This window comes from Nelumbo nucifera, chromosome 1 (genome assembly GCF_055504915.1).
Source record: "Nelumbo nucifera cultivar China Antique chromosome 1, China Antique-T2T, whole genome shotgun sequence".
Lineage (NCBI taxonomy): Eukaryota > Viridiplantae > Streptophyta > Magnoliopsida > Proteales > Nelumbonaceae > Nelumbo > Nelumbo nucifera.
In genome coordinates this window covers 58,673,260-58,688,408 of record NC_142649.1, presented here as the reverse complement: position 1 = coordinate 58,688,408, position 15,149 = coordinate 58,673,260, and the positions used below count along the sequence as shown (strand labels likewise).

The 15,149-nt window shown below is 38.4% G+C and overlaps 2 protein-coding genes across 3 annotated transcripts; one reads left to right on the top strand and one right to left on the bottom strand.

Annotated features, from left to right (window-relative positions):
* Nucleotides 1-820: 820 nt before the first annotated feature.
* On the top strand, nt 821-3,032 carry LOC104585849 (U-box domain-containing protein 33). The gene is made up of 4 exons (XM_010242858.3): nt 821-1,230; nt 2,218-2,336; nt 2,433-2,539; nt 2,644-3,032. Exons 1-4 carry the CDS (start codon nt 933-935, stop codon nt 2,873-2,875), a joined length of 756 nt encoding a protein of 251 aa, XP_010241160.1. The 5' UTR covers nt 821-932; the 3' UTR covers nt 2,876-3,032.
* A 3,313-nt stretch (nt 3,033-6,345) lies between these two features.
* LOC104585848 (serine/threonine-protein kinase D6PKL2-like) lies at nt 6,346-14,833 on the bottom strand. 2 transcript variants are annotated; one of them, XM_088896526.1, is made up of 3 exons: nt 14,517-14,833; nt 12,016-13,131; nt 6,346-7,455 (listed from the first exon to the last, which is right to left on the bottom strand). In XM_088896526.1, exons 2-3 carry the CDS (start codon nt 12,987-12,989, stop codon nt 6,585-6,587), a joined length of 1,845 nt encoding a protein of 614 aa, XP_088752652.1. In that variant the 5' UTR covers nt 12,990-13,131; nt 14,517-14,833; the 3' UTR covers nt 6,346-6,584. The 2 variants fall into 2 exon arrangements, with proteins under 2 accessions (XP_088752652.1, XP_010241157.1); XM_010242855.3 differs by lacking the exon at nt 14,517-14,833 and adding an exon at nt 14,141-14,484.
* Nucleotides 14,834-15,149: the final 316 nt, after the last annotated feature.

The window sequence follows — 15,149 nt, the reverse complement described above, 5'->3', positions numbered from 1 at the left end:
ATATATTATATACATTAATAAATGTATCATTAATAATTTGGTTTAATGGGGTTTACCATTTGATTTGATTTCTAAAATTTAGAAAACAAACTAAACAAAAAAAATTACGGTTTAAGAAATTATCATATCAAACCAAACCGGACCAAATTGCCAATTACAATTTGGTTCGTTTTATGTTCTCACGGCTTAAACCAGAACATTAACACCCCTAACCAAGAGTATTTAGGGAGCCTTCGCTGGGACCCATTTAATTGTGGGCCTCATCCCCGACCCCTTTGGGCTTTGGTAATTCTTGATATGTTATCCGCCAAGCTGTCAACCCTGACCAAAATTGAAGCAGAAATACAAGGACAAGGAAGGAAAAAAAAAAACAAATAGAGAGGAATGAGGGAGAAGGACGAATAGAGACCATTGACTTCTGGCATGGGAATAAGACCGCGATTCCCGTACATATTCGGATATTCCCTTCTCATACCGTAAAATTACAAAGAGGGACAAAATAGTCATTTTAATCACCATCCTCATCGGCTGATCCTGATGATGAAGCCGTCTGTCTGTTGGATGCTTCTCTGTGCAAATCTGTGTATTTTACTGGGTAGTGAATTTCCTAATGTATCCAAACCAATGCCCTTAATAACTAAATGGCCTCAATTAGACCATGCATATTTGTTTGGCTGCTTACGCTCTTTAAAAATTAAAATTTTATTTATTATTATGAAATACGAATATTTCTACTACTTCCCTATCTCCAGCTCTCTCCCATTTCTCTACGTGTAGGACTGACTGTAGAGGCTATATATATATATACTTAGAACACAGCCTCGTTAAACGCACGCCACAGACAACAAAATAACGGTCAATTGGGTGCAACTTGCCAAGTCTTTACTAGCGTTTGGCTGCCGGAAAACTGGTCTGAAATTGCTTATTTTGTTATGGAGGATGATGGTGGAGAGTCAGGGTTCGGTGGTGGCGACACCGGTTTAGCATCGGGATCCGCTAATAAGTCCAACGGCTTCAGCGGAAGAAATGAGATAGTGGAGATGAAGAGGGAGGAGGAGGAGGAGGAAGAGGAAGAGATCCAACCCGCTGAAGATTACATATATGTTGCAGTGGGCAAGAGCAACTCCGGCATGGATGCGCTCCGGTGGACCTTGAATCACTTACTGAAGCCCTCATCCTTAGTCTTTCTCATTCATGTCTTCCCTGAGGTCCGGCACATTCCCACTCCCCGTAAGTTCTTCATCTCTCTCTCTCTCTCTCTCTCTCTTGGTTTCTTCTTCCTGGGAGGGAATATCAGGTGAAGCTAGTTAGCTCTAGCCATTATTGAGTAACATAGCTTGACGCAAGGGAAGATGCTGAGTGCATCCGGAGAAGAAGATAGTTCACTCTCTCTCTCTGGGGAAGGAAAGCGACAAAAGATGGGGAGACTTTGAAAGTAAAAATGCTGCCAAAAAAGCTTTCAAAGGCTCACACTTGATTGGATTCATAAGACAGAAAATCAAATTAGATCAACGACGTGATGTCTCAGCCACTGACCCAGTATTCCCCATTTCCCAGCTCTCTAATCAATCAAGCGTTTGATTTGATTGATAGCTAATGACATCCCACCGAGATCAATTGAATCCTTCATCTGAATGACTTCTCTTGATTCTGGATTCATGGCCATAACTCTCTGATCGTCGGTCAATGTAACTATACAAGTCTCGAAGATATATTCGCCTCATGTACTAGATATAATTCCATAATCACAACATATTTTAGTTGGACTAATCACGAGTGGAGTAGCCCAAGTTGAATTTGAATAGGATAATCCTTGCTAGGGCCTACAACTCAGATTTTGATTGATTATAATTATTTCTGAAATAGCAATAATCAGACCAACCATGTTGGCAAACACAACCCCTTGAACTTTATTTGAAACTGTTTGGCCTCCCTCAATTGCAATTAAACCAAGGATCTTACGGTCAACATGGAATGGGAATTGGAATGGCCCATTCTGATTTTAACTGTTTGGTTGGGTAGAATTGAATCCCATTCTCCCTTGTGGAATGGTATTTCCCAATGAAAATCCCAACCTAGGTGATTTTGAGATTCTAATTCCAAAGAATTTTGATTTTCCGACTCCAACTAAAACCAAATGGTTGCAATTTGAACCTCTTCCCTAACTCTAGCTGATGCATATTGCACGCACTCTATGTATTTGCTTGTTGATGACAGTGGGAAAGCTCCCAAAGGAACAGGTGAACCCAGAGCAGGTGGAGAACTACATGAACCAAGAGAGGAGAAAGATACGACAACTCCTCCAAAAGTATCTCGACCTCTGCAATGCTTCCATGGTAGGCAGTATTACTATTACATAAGCAAGTAATACTGAACCAGACAGACAACCCAACTCAGATTTCATTTGGTCCCCTTAACATTGACGACTGCAGGTAAACGTGGACACAATACTCATCGAGAGTGATTTCATTGCCAAGGCTGTGATTGATCTGATTCCTATTCTCAACATAACCAAGTTAGTGGTAGGGAAATCCAGCAGGTAGGTGAATCGATTAAAAATCAAAGAGTTTCCGGCGTGAAATATCAAAGTATGAAGAGACCCTTTTGTTTGTTTGATGCTTGTTTCTGACATTGATTGATCAGGAGGTCCAGGAGGGGAAGTGGAGTAGAAGACCAGATAAAGAAAAATGCACCAGTTTTCTGTGATGTTAAGATCATATGCGAAGGCAAGGAGGTGACGAGAGAGCAGACGGAGTCACCTACATCCCCATCTCTACGCGGCGGTGACATCACTACTACACCAACCACCCTGGAACTGGAAGATCAAAGAGATACGTCTGTTTCTTGTGCTTGCTTTACACGAAAATTCATCTAAATCTCATACATGTTATGATTCTTATTATTAATTTCTGATTAATAATATTACAATTTCTGTATAATATATTAATATTAAAGAGAATATAAGACTATCAACTGCACGGTTGGAAGAAGTGATTTGTTACACATTGAAGGGAGTAGAAGAACTCCACGAGAGTAGATCAAACAAAATATGGGTAGAACCGTAGAAATACTAAGAAATGATTTAAGCATTAATAATTTAACAGTAGATATGACTTTGAATAGAGCGGATTGATGAAAGAGAACTCATGTAGCCGACCCATATAGTTGGGATAAGGCATGGATGATGATGAAGCTGATGATTATTTTATCCACGTCCAACATTTTTTTAGGGATTAAACTTTGGATCCGAATTACAGCCACATAAATCAGTCCCATTTGTGTTCAAGAAAAGTTAAAGAAAAAGAAAATTAAGAATCAATCATTCAGTCCCATTTGGTTCATGCCCATGTAAATTACATAACGATTTGGTCCACATGCGACTCCAAAGCATGTTTTTTTGCAAATTCACATCTTCATTTTGATATATTTGATGGCAGTACTCGGTCTTTATCTATAAGAACATTCTCTCGTATTAGGCAATGACCCTACAACAACATCAAAATAGTTGGGACTCACAACAACCACCTATATAATAAAACCATGAAGTATTTGAAATGAAATAACAATCTTAGATTAAAAAACTAATCCAGACACAACTCCAACAAGAATTTCATAAAACTCACATATAATGAAGTAGTAAAAAATCTGTCATTTAGGCTCAGTTTGGAAGAAGTATAAATACAAATATGTAGACTGCAAAACCATGTATTCTGTATCATTTTGTATGTATTTGTATTGTACATATTTGTATTTATACTCCTTCAAGCCTCAAGATCAAAAGTAAATGCAATAAAAAACTGGCTTTCTGTTAAACCGGCACTCAAATGATTATGTTTATATGTATATATATATACATACTCCAATAAAAAGTATGAATTAAGTTTTAGACTTTTGTTCACATATGAAATTCCTATGGGTATTAAAGACCAACTCAAAGAAGCATTTAGAGACTTCACACTAGCAATGGGAGACATATATGTTAAGGTCTAGAAAATTTTCATGAAAAATGAAGGAATTTGGTGGTTTGGGGATGCAGAATTTAGAGAATAAAAACACTTCAATCATAATGAAGCATATAAGGTTGGATCTCCTTCAAGCAAAAATTCTGATTGCATACCGTCCCACCACATATTGGGAATATCTCCTGTACATTTATTTTAAATTCATGGGGAGATGTTCCTAATGTGAGGTAGGATTAGGGATGGAAATTAGGTGGGGTGTAGCCGGGTTTTGTGTGCCCTGTCCCCCTGAACTCAAATATCCCACCCCCATCCCCACCTCGAACCCCATTGGGGCTAGAAATCCCAACCCCATCCCCATTCCACAGGGAACAAGGATCTTTGAATTTTCCCTACCCCACCTGGGTCATTCTTACTTACAAATTTATTTATTTTTTAGTTTCTTGAAACCTGCCTAGAACTATATAATATTATATAATATAACATATATACATAGTCAGGTGGGTTCGGGGTCGAGTCAAGGGCGAGGTGGACAAATACCATGTGTAGACATTAAAATTTTCATGGGCTCCCAAATGGGTCATATCCTTATAAACTCAAATTTGCTCATGGGCCTTAGTATGGGTCCTTCCATTTGGACCTTGGCCCATACTCTCAAATATGGGAAAAGGCCTTAAAAATTGGGCTTTGTGGTTGTAAATCCATTAGCACAAGGGATAGTCCATGTGGGACCCACTATGAAGTCAAGTTCAAATTCATTAGCACAAGGCCTTAAAAATTGGGCTTTGTGGTTGTAAATCCATTAGCACAAGGGATAGTCCATGTGGGACCCACTATGAAGTCATGTAAATCCATTAGCACAAGGGATAGTCCAATTACAAATCTTATTGTTTTATGGAAATAATCCAATTAGAACCCATCTCAAGTCCTAAACATAGAAATCTAGTCAATAATTAAAGAGAGAATAATTGATTAAAAAATTATTCTCTCCATAAATGGTAAATTGCCAACTCTCTTCTTATGAAAGGAAATTAGAGCCAATCAAATCTGTAGTCAATCAAGGCATGTCTTCCCATAAATGAAAATTATCCAATGATTGAAAAGAGAAATAATGGATAATAAATTACTCTGTCCAAAAATGATAGTAATGGAGATGATGAAGCTGTATAGGGAAAAATGTAGTAGGATTTTATAAGGAAGATTGGCTTTACATGTATATGGATATTGTGGAGGCTGAGGGCAGGAATGATGCTCTAGCGTTGGCATGGAGAGAGGATTTGGATGTCGAGGTCCTTTGGTCTAGTAAATGTCTAATATCTGCCATGATGAAGAGCCAAGCAATCGGTGGAACAAGAATGGTTGCTAGTTTGCACATATGGAGACCCAACTCAGAGAAAGAAACAACCAGTGTGGGAATTAAGATTTCAATGAAATATATAGTTGATTAATCGGCAGAGATTAGTTATTGATTGGCTTTCAAAGGAGGAAGGAGGATGACAGATAATATTGAAGAGATTAAATTCAAGATGTTTCCCAAATGGGCACACTCAAAGCACCAAAACTCGACTATGACTGCATTATTTTGTCAAAAATCTTGGCAAGTTATTGGTCCTGAAGTTGTTCATTACTTCATTTTATACAATCCTTGTTTTTAGGGCATGATCTATAACCTGAAATCAATTTCATTAATGATGTTCTTATTCCTAAGATTAAGCACTAAACTAAGAAGCCGTCACTCATTTTAGGCTTATTGGCCTTTGCAATGTGCTTTATAATTTTTTTTCCAAAATTTCTGGCTAATAGGCTTAGAATGGTGATTAACAAAATCATATCATGTTTGTGCTTGGCTGTTAGATTAGGAATAATGTCATCATTATATGAGGAAACAAAGGGAGACATGGGGATTTTGGCCAAGTAGATTATGGCACATGAGCTCTGGCTATTGTTTTACTTTGTTACCTGTTTGGTGCAATAAAAGGATTTAAATTGAAACATACTCAAAAATGTGCTCGGATAACAAGTCCAGATCAATTTGATTATTCAGTTCAACCACAAGATAATCAATGTAATCAGTCAGCTCAACTAGACCACAACAAATCTACCTTGTACAACACATGTACACTTTACTAGTCGTAAAAAGCTTCTGATCATAATCATTGCCATTGAGAAATTTTGCAGGATCCATTCAAATACAAGAGCATGGTTATACCTTTTTTTTGGCTGAAAGTTGGTAATGATTTCTTGATGTGGTAAACCACTACCAACTCCATTGCTTAGCCCCACCTCTCTTCATGCTCTCTCTCTCTCTCTCTCTCTCTCTCAGTCACAGCCCCACCTCCCGCAGGGTGGCCTCTGGTAATGCTATCATCAATAGAGAAAGAAAAAAGAAACAAAAGAAAGTATTTTCCTCTTTTATACCCAAAAATATGCAACTGTTATGGATGAAGAAGAATCAACTCTCCAGCTTCAGCAATACAAATTTGGAATGGTTCCTAACGACAAGCACATCCCCATCTATCAATAAATGAACAAGATGAAGAAAAATAAGAACCCCACCATTTCATCAATCATCATCATCATCTCTCCCTGAAATACAAACGAATCACAACCGAGTTCATCAAATCACTAAAAGAAATCGAATTCAAGATAATTATCAGAACTCTTCTGATCAAGGGTGGCAGTGGCAGCCTTCTCACTAGTAGATGCTGTGGAGGCTGGAATTCTCTCTATCTCTACTGGCTTTGGGATCTCAGGTGGGCTGGCACAACGTATTAGAGCCCAGTTCACGCCTTCAAAGAATGGATGCTGCTTGATTTCTGTTGCCCCCCGCTTGAAAGCCAGCCTATGCTGTGGTTCCTTCACAAGAAGCCCCCTAATCAGATCCCTTGCTTGGAAGCTAACAACCGGCGACTCCGGGAACCGCAGCGGCTGACCCACAACATTGAACAGTGTTGCACGATTCCCTGACCCTTTGAATGGGGTCTTGCCAAACAAGAGCTCATACAGAAAAATCCCAAATGTCCACCAGTCTACAGCACTGCCATGGCCTTCACCTTTGATGATCTCAGGTGCGAGGTACTCGTGTGTCCCAACAAATGACATTGACCGTGCCCCCGTTGGCTCGGCAATGAGCTCTGGCAATGGGCTCACCTGGTTCCCAATTTCATTTTTAGGCTTCCTGTCCTTCTTAGACTTGCTAGAGAAGAGGCGGGGAGAGAAGCATGTTGTGGGGGCTACACAGGATGGCTGTATACAGGTCGGCTCAATGCAGGCCGGCTGGACACAGTAGACAGGGTTTCTCCGCAATGGCTCAGAATCAAGAGAAGACGACTTGACAAGAGTTGGGCTAACAGCACAACGGAGAGAGAGGTCAAAATCTGAGAGCATTATGTGACCATCTTCCCTCACGAGAACATTCTCTGGCTTCAGATCACGATAGACTATCCCCAGCATGTGGAGGTACTCCAGAGCTAAAAGAACCTCTGCCACATAGAACCTGCATGCTAAAACTAGTTATAACAAATTCATGGGAAAGAACAGGGGAAAAATATACAACATATACACTCTTTTCCATGATAAGCTTTCACATTTTGGCATGTTTCCATTCTAGCTTGCAACAATGGAAATAGTTTCTACTAATTTTATCTTGGTTATTTAATTGATTTTATAAAATAGCAAGTATAGAACATAAATTAAATCATTGGTGCATTAACTTCAGAGTCTAATAAATTTACTTTAGGAGAGCAGCTCAATTTCTCTGAAACACTTGCAGACATCTTTTGTGATCTTTGGGAAGAATTGCTCTTTGGAGAAACATGAAATAATGAAAATTGTAAGCTTTTACAGGTTTTTTGTCTATCATTTTCATTGGTCTCTCTGCAGAACAAATCTGGGAGGCCTTAGATATGGTGATTCAAGTATGCTTTTATCTAGCTCATAAACGAAGTTCTCTTAAGCTTATGTTTCTTTGTCTGTGGTGGACAAATACCTAGTTTACATATTGAGATTCCAATGAGGCTTTATTTTTAACATTGGAGATAACTAAATTCTAACCTTTTTTCTTTTTTTGCTTCATGGTAGCCTGAGGGTGTACATTTTTCTTTTGCTAGTCTAGCACTAAACCCTAGAATCAAATCAATTGATTATCTTGTTCTGGTTACCTTAAGTCCCAAATCCCAAATTTTGCATTTTCTATTCACTCAACTTGGAATACTCCATTGACCTACCTTATCTGCTAAAAGTCTGAACTTTGAAACTGAACTAGTTGGTTGAGGACAACTGATTGAAAAGTCAGTTGAAAAGTCTCTGGGTTGTTTTAAATAGATGCGTCACATTTGTTTATTAAATAATGCTTTCAAATCCAGCTCTGAGCAGAACCTAATATATTTTAATTCGAAAACACCTACCCAGTGTCACATCACTCAGTCCTTGAAATACCAGCTAAAACACCCATATTTTGATGGGAGATAAAATTTCAATGACTGAAATGTGTAAAAGGCTGGGACTTACAAGTTCCAAAAACCCAATTCTTCCCATCCACCACTTTCCATATGCGTTTGAATCTAAAACAGACATGTAAAGCAACAGCAATACCTTTTGAGGTAAGTGTAACCCTAAAGCAGTGCCACTCATCCAGATAAAGAAATTTCTTTTGTTAAAAACATGATGATGAACATAACTTGTGGACCAGTTTAAGGAAATACAAATTGCAATGCTATAATACATGCCAGACATTTCAGAGAATCAACCACTTCCAGAATCCATGCAAGGGATGTTCAACCAACTATTTTCAACATATATCTGAGAAGCTAACCAAGTATCTTGCATGCCTTTCTCTGAAAACTGTACTTCCTAACCACCTTCAGGCTCCTATTATTTAAAAAGAAAATTTAACTTCACATAAAAAAAGAACTACATCTAAGATCTGCTAACCACCCTCCCCATAAAATATTAACCAGAATAAATGAATTCTTACTCAACATTGCCCCCATAACCAGAGAACATCTAAACAAAATGTCAGACAACCTCAGTTAAGATTCGATATACTGAACCATGCTAGAGTGATTTAAGATGCATTTAAGCTCAAGTTCAATTAAATTGTAGTCCATTCAAATATAGATTATTTATTTATTGAAAGATGGAAGTAGATGATTAAAAGTGAAGTCCAGTTTATCAAACTGGATTAAATATCATGCAGAAACCTAAATTGTAACTGCTACTTTTACAAGTACAAAGATCACGTGTAGAGACTTGACAAATTGTATATATTGGTCTATTTTGTAGGTTGTATATAAAAAGTCATTACCCAATGTCAGTCCTAGATATCTGGGGTCTTGGAAGGGGTAGAATGGGTACAGTCCTAACCTTGCGCATTGTTTTACACAAAGTGGCCACCCTTGCACTTGAATCCAATGTTTTTGCACTGGCTAGCCTGAGATTGTATAGGATCATACCAAAAGTTATAGAATCATACATCTAGGGACCATTTATCAAAATAATATCTAGCTCATGCTTAATCTGAAAAGCACTATCTGTAAAGGAATGTGAGAAGCCGAGAACACTCCACCAGGTTGTACCAATAGATACTAAAACATGCATAAAACTTAGGTGGCGTTTGATAAATCTGAAATCTGAAATCTGAAAAGTTAAAAAGATATTATGTGTCTAAAATCTGAAAAGAAGCACATATGATTTTTTACTTTTTAGAGACTCTAAATAGACAAGGTTATTTGTGTTGGATGAATCCTTCAACATCTGAAAATGCCTGATTTTACTACTTCACCCCTAGAACAGATGCAGATTTAACCATTACTGATTCTAAACAAACGAAGGATCAATCTAACAACAAATAACGGGAACCAGATAATTTAAAACATGGAAGAGGAGTTTGAAACAAAAACGAACAGTGATAGTGGCAAACAAACACATATAGCAGCCCCTCTCATCACCGCATTCATCATCAGCCATGGATCTTACGGTGGACAGTTCTACAGAATCCAGCTTGGCAGAGGTTTCATCACCTGACTCTGATGACCTCCTCAGACCCCAATGTTTTGTAACAAAAATCATGGAAAAGAAATAAAAGAAAAGATAATGAAATAACCAAACCGGAGGAACCAAACCTGACTCTGATGACCTCCTCAGACCCCCATTTCATCACCTAACTCTGTCGATCCTGTTCAATCAACAAAGAAGACAAGGACGAGAGGAACGATGAATGGTTTGGGGGTTCACAGGGGTGAGAGAGAGAGTAGAGTAGAGAATAGAAGGAAGAAAAGCTTCCACCTCCCTTATTCTGTCGTATCTGGGTCTGGTTTGAGTTCGGGAGGTTGGAGGAAAGAAGCAAGGGATTTCAGATGGATTTGGATAATCAGAGAGAGAAAGACATGGTTATGGGAGAGAGGACTCATAGCCTGGTGCATTCAATGAGGTAGCAGCAGAAGCAGTGCAGCATCTCCCTTCATTGTCCAAGCAAAAGTGTTCAAATGAAAAGAAATTTGGGTTTAAAAAGGGACATGCATTGTCCATTTGAATATTATCGGGGGCATTTTAGACTTTTTGACATATCTGAAACACATCTGAGCGCATTCAGTGATGGCCCACGGTCTGGCCATTTCAGATCTGAAATACAATCTCAGATGAACTTTCAGATGCATACCCAAACACTTCTGGAGTCTGAAAAGTAGCGTTTTCAGATTTCAGACCTCTTAAAAGTGTTATCAAACACCACCTTACTCATAGAAATTGCTGACTTTAAAAAGAAGAAGCAAACTAGATTCATGCTTTCCCAAAACCATCAACAATCTGGTGTACCAGATCCATCCCTGTCCTTGTCCATAAATTATACCCTCTACAACTACAAGCCCTGGAAAATATAGCCTATCCCTATTCTTATCATTTCAACATTTTAAAAAAAGAAAAATTCTCTAGTATTTTTTGATCACTTCAAAAACTCATGAATTAGCAATTATGTGAACTCAGCCAGATTCTCAAACTTTATTAGATACAAAAGGAAAAGACAAAAAGAAAGGTTCATCTATAAATAAATGAAAGAAGAGAAACAAAATAAAACAGATAGAAGCCAAAAAAGGGGGCCATTACCTAATGTTAGTCCTAGCTATCCATGGTCTTGGGAGGGGTGGACCAGATACAGACCTAACCTTTGACATTTTCTCACGTGAAGCTGCTATCAGACTCAAACTCACATTCTCATGCTTGTCGACCCAAGATTTTACCATTTCACCAAGCGATGGCCCCTAGTTGGGAGCCAAACATTACTTCAAATTTACAAAGAAAAGGAAGTTTTATTTTCTTGAATTTCTTTAAAAAAAAAGTATTTGATAAAGATAACATTACATGCCCTTAGAAGTAAGGAAGTGGAGAAGTTTAAAACTAACCGGTGGCAAATAATATTTTTATCCCAATAGGAGTGCTGCTTGAAGGTAACAGCATGTAACAATTAATACTTTTGAGGTCCACTCAGGTTTTCTGTGAAATGGGTATTAAATAAACCTCACTAGGCTGTTTAGATCCATATATGACATTTCCAGAGTCCACACTTCATTTTATCCAGAACTCAATCTTATTCAGTTCAAATTTTATAGCATCCATCAAAGCAGAGAAATTCTAGCATACCCCAACAATTTATTGTTGTCGTTGTTGTTATTGGTGGGCCTCTCAAGGATTAGTAGTAGGATTCTAACTAAAAAACCAGATTGCTTTTAATTGGATTGCTCATTTATTTATTTCGTTCCTTTAATCAGTGAAAAAGAAAAAGACATGCACATTAAAAAAGAAATGGTCCAGGAGGCACTCTCGAGTGGAACTTTTAGTGCTTCCTAATGTTGATCTTCCAAAATAACATAATAACTATATTATGACAAATATTTAATCAAAACTGGCATTAAATTCTTATCTATCTATCTATCTACCTATCTATATATCTATATATATATAACAACCAGAGTATGCATTTTAACAACATTGAAGAGACTATATTCCATTAACTGTAATGCTCTCAATTAAATAGGCATATGAGAAGGAGAAAGGGTCATACTTCACTGCTTGTTCAGAAAAATGTTTCCCTGGCTGCCTCTGCCGAAGGGTGTGTAAATCTCCTCCAGGACAGAACTCCATAACCAAACATGAGAACTTGTCAGTCTCAAAGTGAGTATATAATGTTGGAAGAAATGGATGGTCCAAGGATTGCAGTATCTCTCTTTCCGTCTGAGCCCGAAGCAGCTTTTTACGGCTTGCTAGAGAACCCTTGTCCATAATCTTCATTGCAAAATAACACTTTGTCCCACTCAACTCTGATAAGTAGACACTCCCAATGTCCCCACACCCCAACCTCTTCAGCAGTCTGAAATGGCTAAAACCCAAGACCCCATCTTTTGCTCGGACAGCCTGAATAGCTTCCCATCTTGAATCATTTGCTTTGTGAGGCTTGCTGACATTGCTACTAATGCTGCTACATGTACTCTCATCACTCACATCGCTGCTTGTGCTTCCTCTACACATGCTGCTCTTGCCACTCTCAACAAAATCAACACGATCACTAACCTTGGCACTTCCACTGGTCTTGGTGAGAATGCTAGTTCCATTACTAGCTTTGGTAGAAGCTGAGCTGTCCTTAACACTTTGCTCAGATAATTTCTTTTCTTGATCATCACCAACTTCCAGTGAGCCCCTAGTCGCATTTACCGCAGGTGGAGGACCTACCTTGCTTAAAGATTCTGTTACCGTATGATCTCCCAAGGAGTGATTTGGATCAGTTTTATATGGCAACAAGTCATCAGGCCCCTTTTGACAAGGATTTGGAGATTTTTGATCCCCTGAAGCTTCGGAATTGATCTGCTTGGATGATATAGGTTGTACACTTCTTGGTAGTTTTTTTGGGGTAAGAAGCTCTGATTTGCTTGTTTTTGAAATCTGCAAAGGTGAAGGTCTATGAGGGGTTGCTTCTGTTTGACTACCAGCCACCTTCTGCTGCTGCTCTGAAGAACCTTTGGCACTAATTTTGGAGGCCATCGTAAGAATATAGACTCCTTAAGTAGAGCAAATTAAGGAAACCCATCACTTGTCCCTAAGTTTCAATCTCGCAGTGGCCCCCATCAACAAACCCAAATATTTCCTCACTAACTTCACAACGAACAGCTTCAGAAGATTATATCTGAAATTAATCAAATTAGCAAAATCAAAATAAAGTCAATAACATATTTAGAAAAAACCTTAGGGTTGCCCTAGATATTTTACTAGTTTGACCCCCTTCAATGTTCACATATTCAACTAGAAAATATAATCAAAGAAAAACATTTGACTTTTAAAAGAAACAAAAGAATTATGCAATAGTTGTTGCGAATAACTCTTCTGTCCCCATAACCCAAACTGGATGACATATCTTCAGATCAAAACGGCAGCTGTTTTCAAATAAAATGAATACAAATAACAAGGTATCCAATAAGAACCAGAGATCAAAGAACCCAAAGTTCCAAACTACTGCAATCCTTGCTCTTACGAATCAAAACCCCCAAGTTGTCACGAATAAATAAGAACACAACCTACAGCCAACAAACAGACGCCGTCTTTTTAAAGAGATAAAGGGAAGAGCAAGGAAATCATTGCATGAAAGCCCTGATCGAACACTTCCTGTAAACGATCAACAGGCTATCAAGAAAAAAATGAGATTATGAAAGTTTGTAAAGGAGAGTGAACTCAAAATGCATTATCCTTTTCCAACATCAACACACGAACACAGACAACCCGCTGAAACAAACAAAAACAGGGATAAATGATCCAAAACCCAACTTTTCCGGCGAAATAGAAGGATAGACGAACTTCCAAAAGAAAGGACTGAGGACAGCCTCTAAGAAATGCAGTTCTTCGAGATCTGTCAACAATCCCAAAAGCCAAATTTAAGAGAAATTTAAAAAAAAAAAAAAAAAAAAGCAAGTACATCAAGTAAGCTAATCAGTAAACAAGGAGAGTGGTACAGAAACATATAGATCCTGATCGCAGACCCACAGCTGTGATCAAGCCCTACCAGAGATCCAAAACCCCACAAAGACCCAGAAGCTAAGAGAAAAGAAGAAAGCAAAGCAAAGGATAAAGAGATCCATGCCCATCGAGAGAAACCCAAGACCACTAAAAGTAAAGAGAAAAGAAGCTCAAAAAGAGATTACCTGGTTTCAAAGATCAGAACTTTAGGGTTTTGCTTTAGCAGAGACAGAGAAAAGAGCAGTACTGCTGTAGTGAGAGAAAGAAGAAGAAGAGTGAGATTGGAGTAAGAGAAAAAGAAACAATGAGGAAGAAAGAATGCTTAAGCGTCAGACGGGATGGATGCGAAGGATTATTGTTTGTGCTCTAGAGAGAGAGAGAGAGAGAGAGAGGATGCAGAGAGAGAGGGAGAGAGGGAGAGAGATAGAGGGGAAGTGGTGGGGATCAAAGCTAAAGTTGGGTTTTTTTTCATTCAATTTTATTTCATTGTTTTTCTTCCCCGAATCAAAGGGTCCGAAACTCCGAAACCCAGTCACCTTTGTTCAGTTTACATCTACCCACCTTCTAGCCTTCACTTCCTCATTAATGACAAGAATGCCCGTTTCCTCTCTACGGTTGATGAGTTGAGAACAGAGAGAACAGAGGGGGGTCTCACTCCTCATAATCTCATCTCATCCATTTGTTCTCTTTTCCTTTTCTGCAATTGAATTGACAAGGAACAAGGGATGGATCCAATGGAATCAACTACTTCTTCTTTTTTGCTGTAAAATAGAATCTTACAGAAAGAAAGGAAGAAAGATATGAATATAGGATCGTGTGTGCAGTGACTTCAATTCAATGGATAGAGTTGTTCAGCGGTGCTAGACTGCTCGTCCAAAGTCTTCATGAGGCAAAGAGGTGGTCCATTGGAATGTGCATTCATGGCAAATACAAAGCACCCGTGTTTTTCTGGTATCAACTTTACACGTCCATCTAATTTTTTTTTTTTTAAGCTGGTACTTGGCAGGTTTTCATGTCACATGGTGTTTTTGTAGGTGGGTCCACAATATAGCATACAACAATTCATGATGGGACGAATTTGAACCCAATAACTAACTATTCCAGTTTGGCTCACGTGGGAAAATTCTCCATTAGTATCGTGTAATTTGAGTTTAATGTTATTTTGGTCTCTGAACTTTAAAAATGCTATAGTTC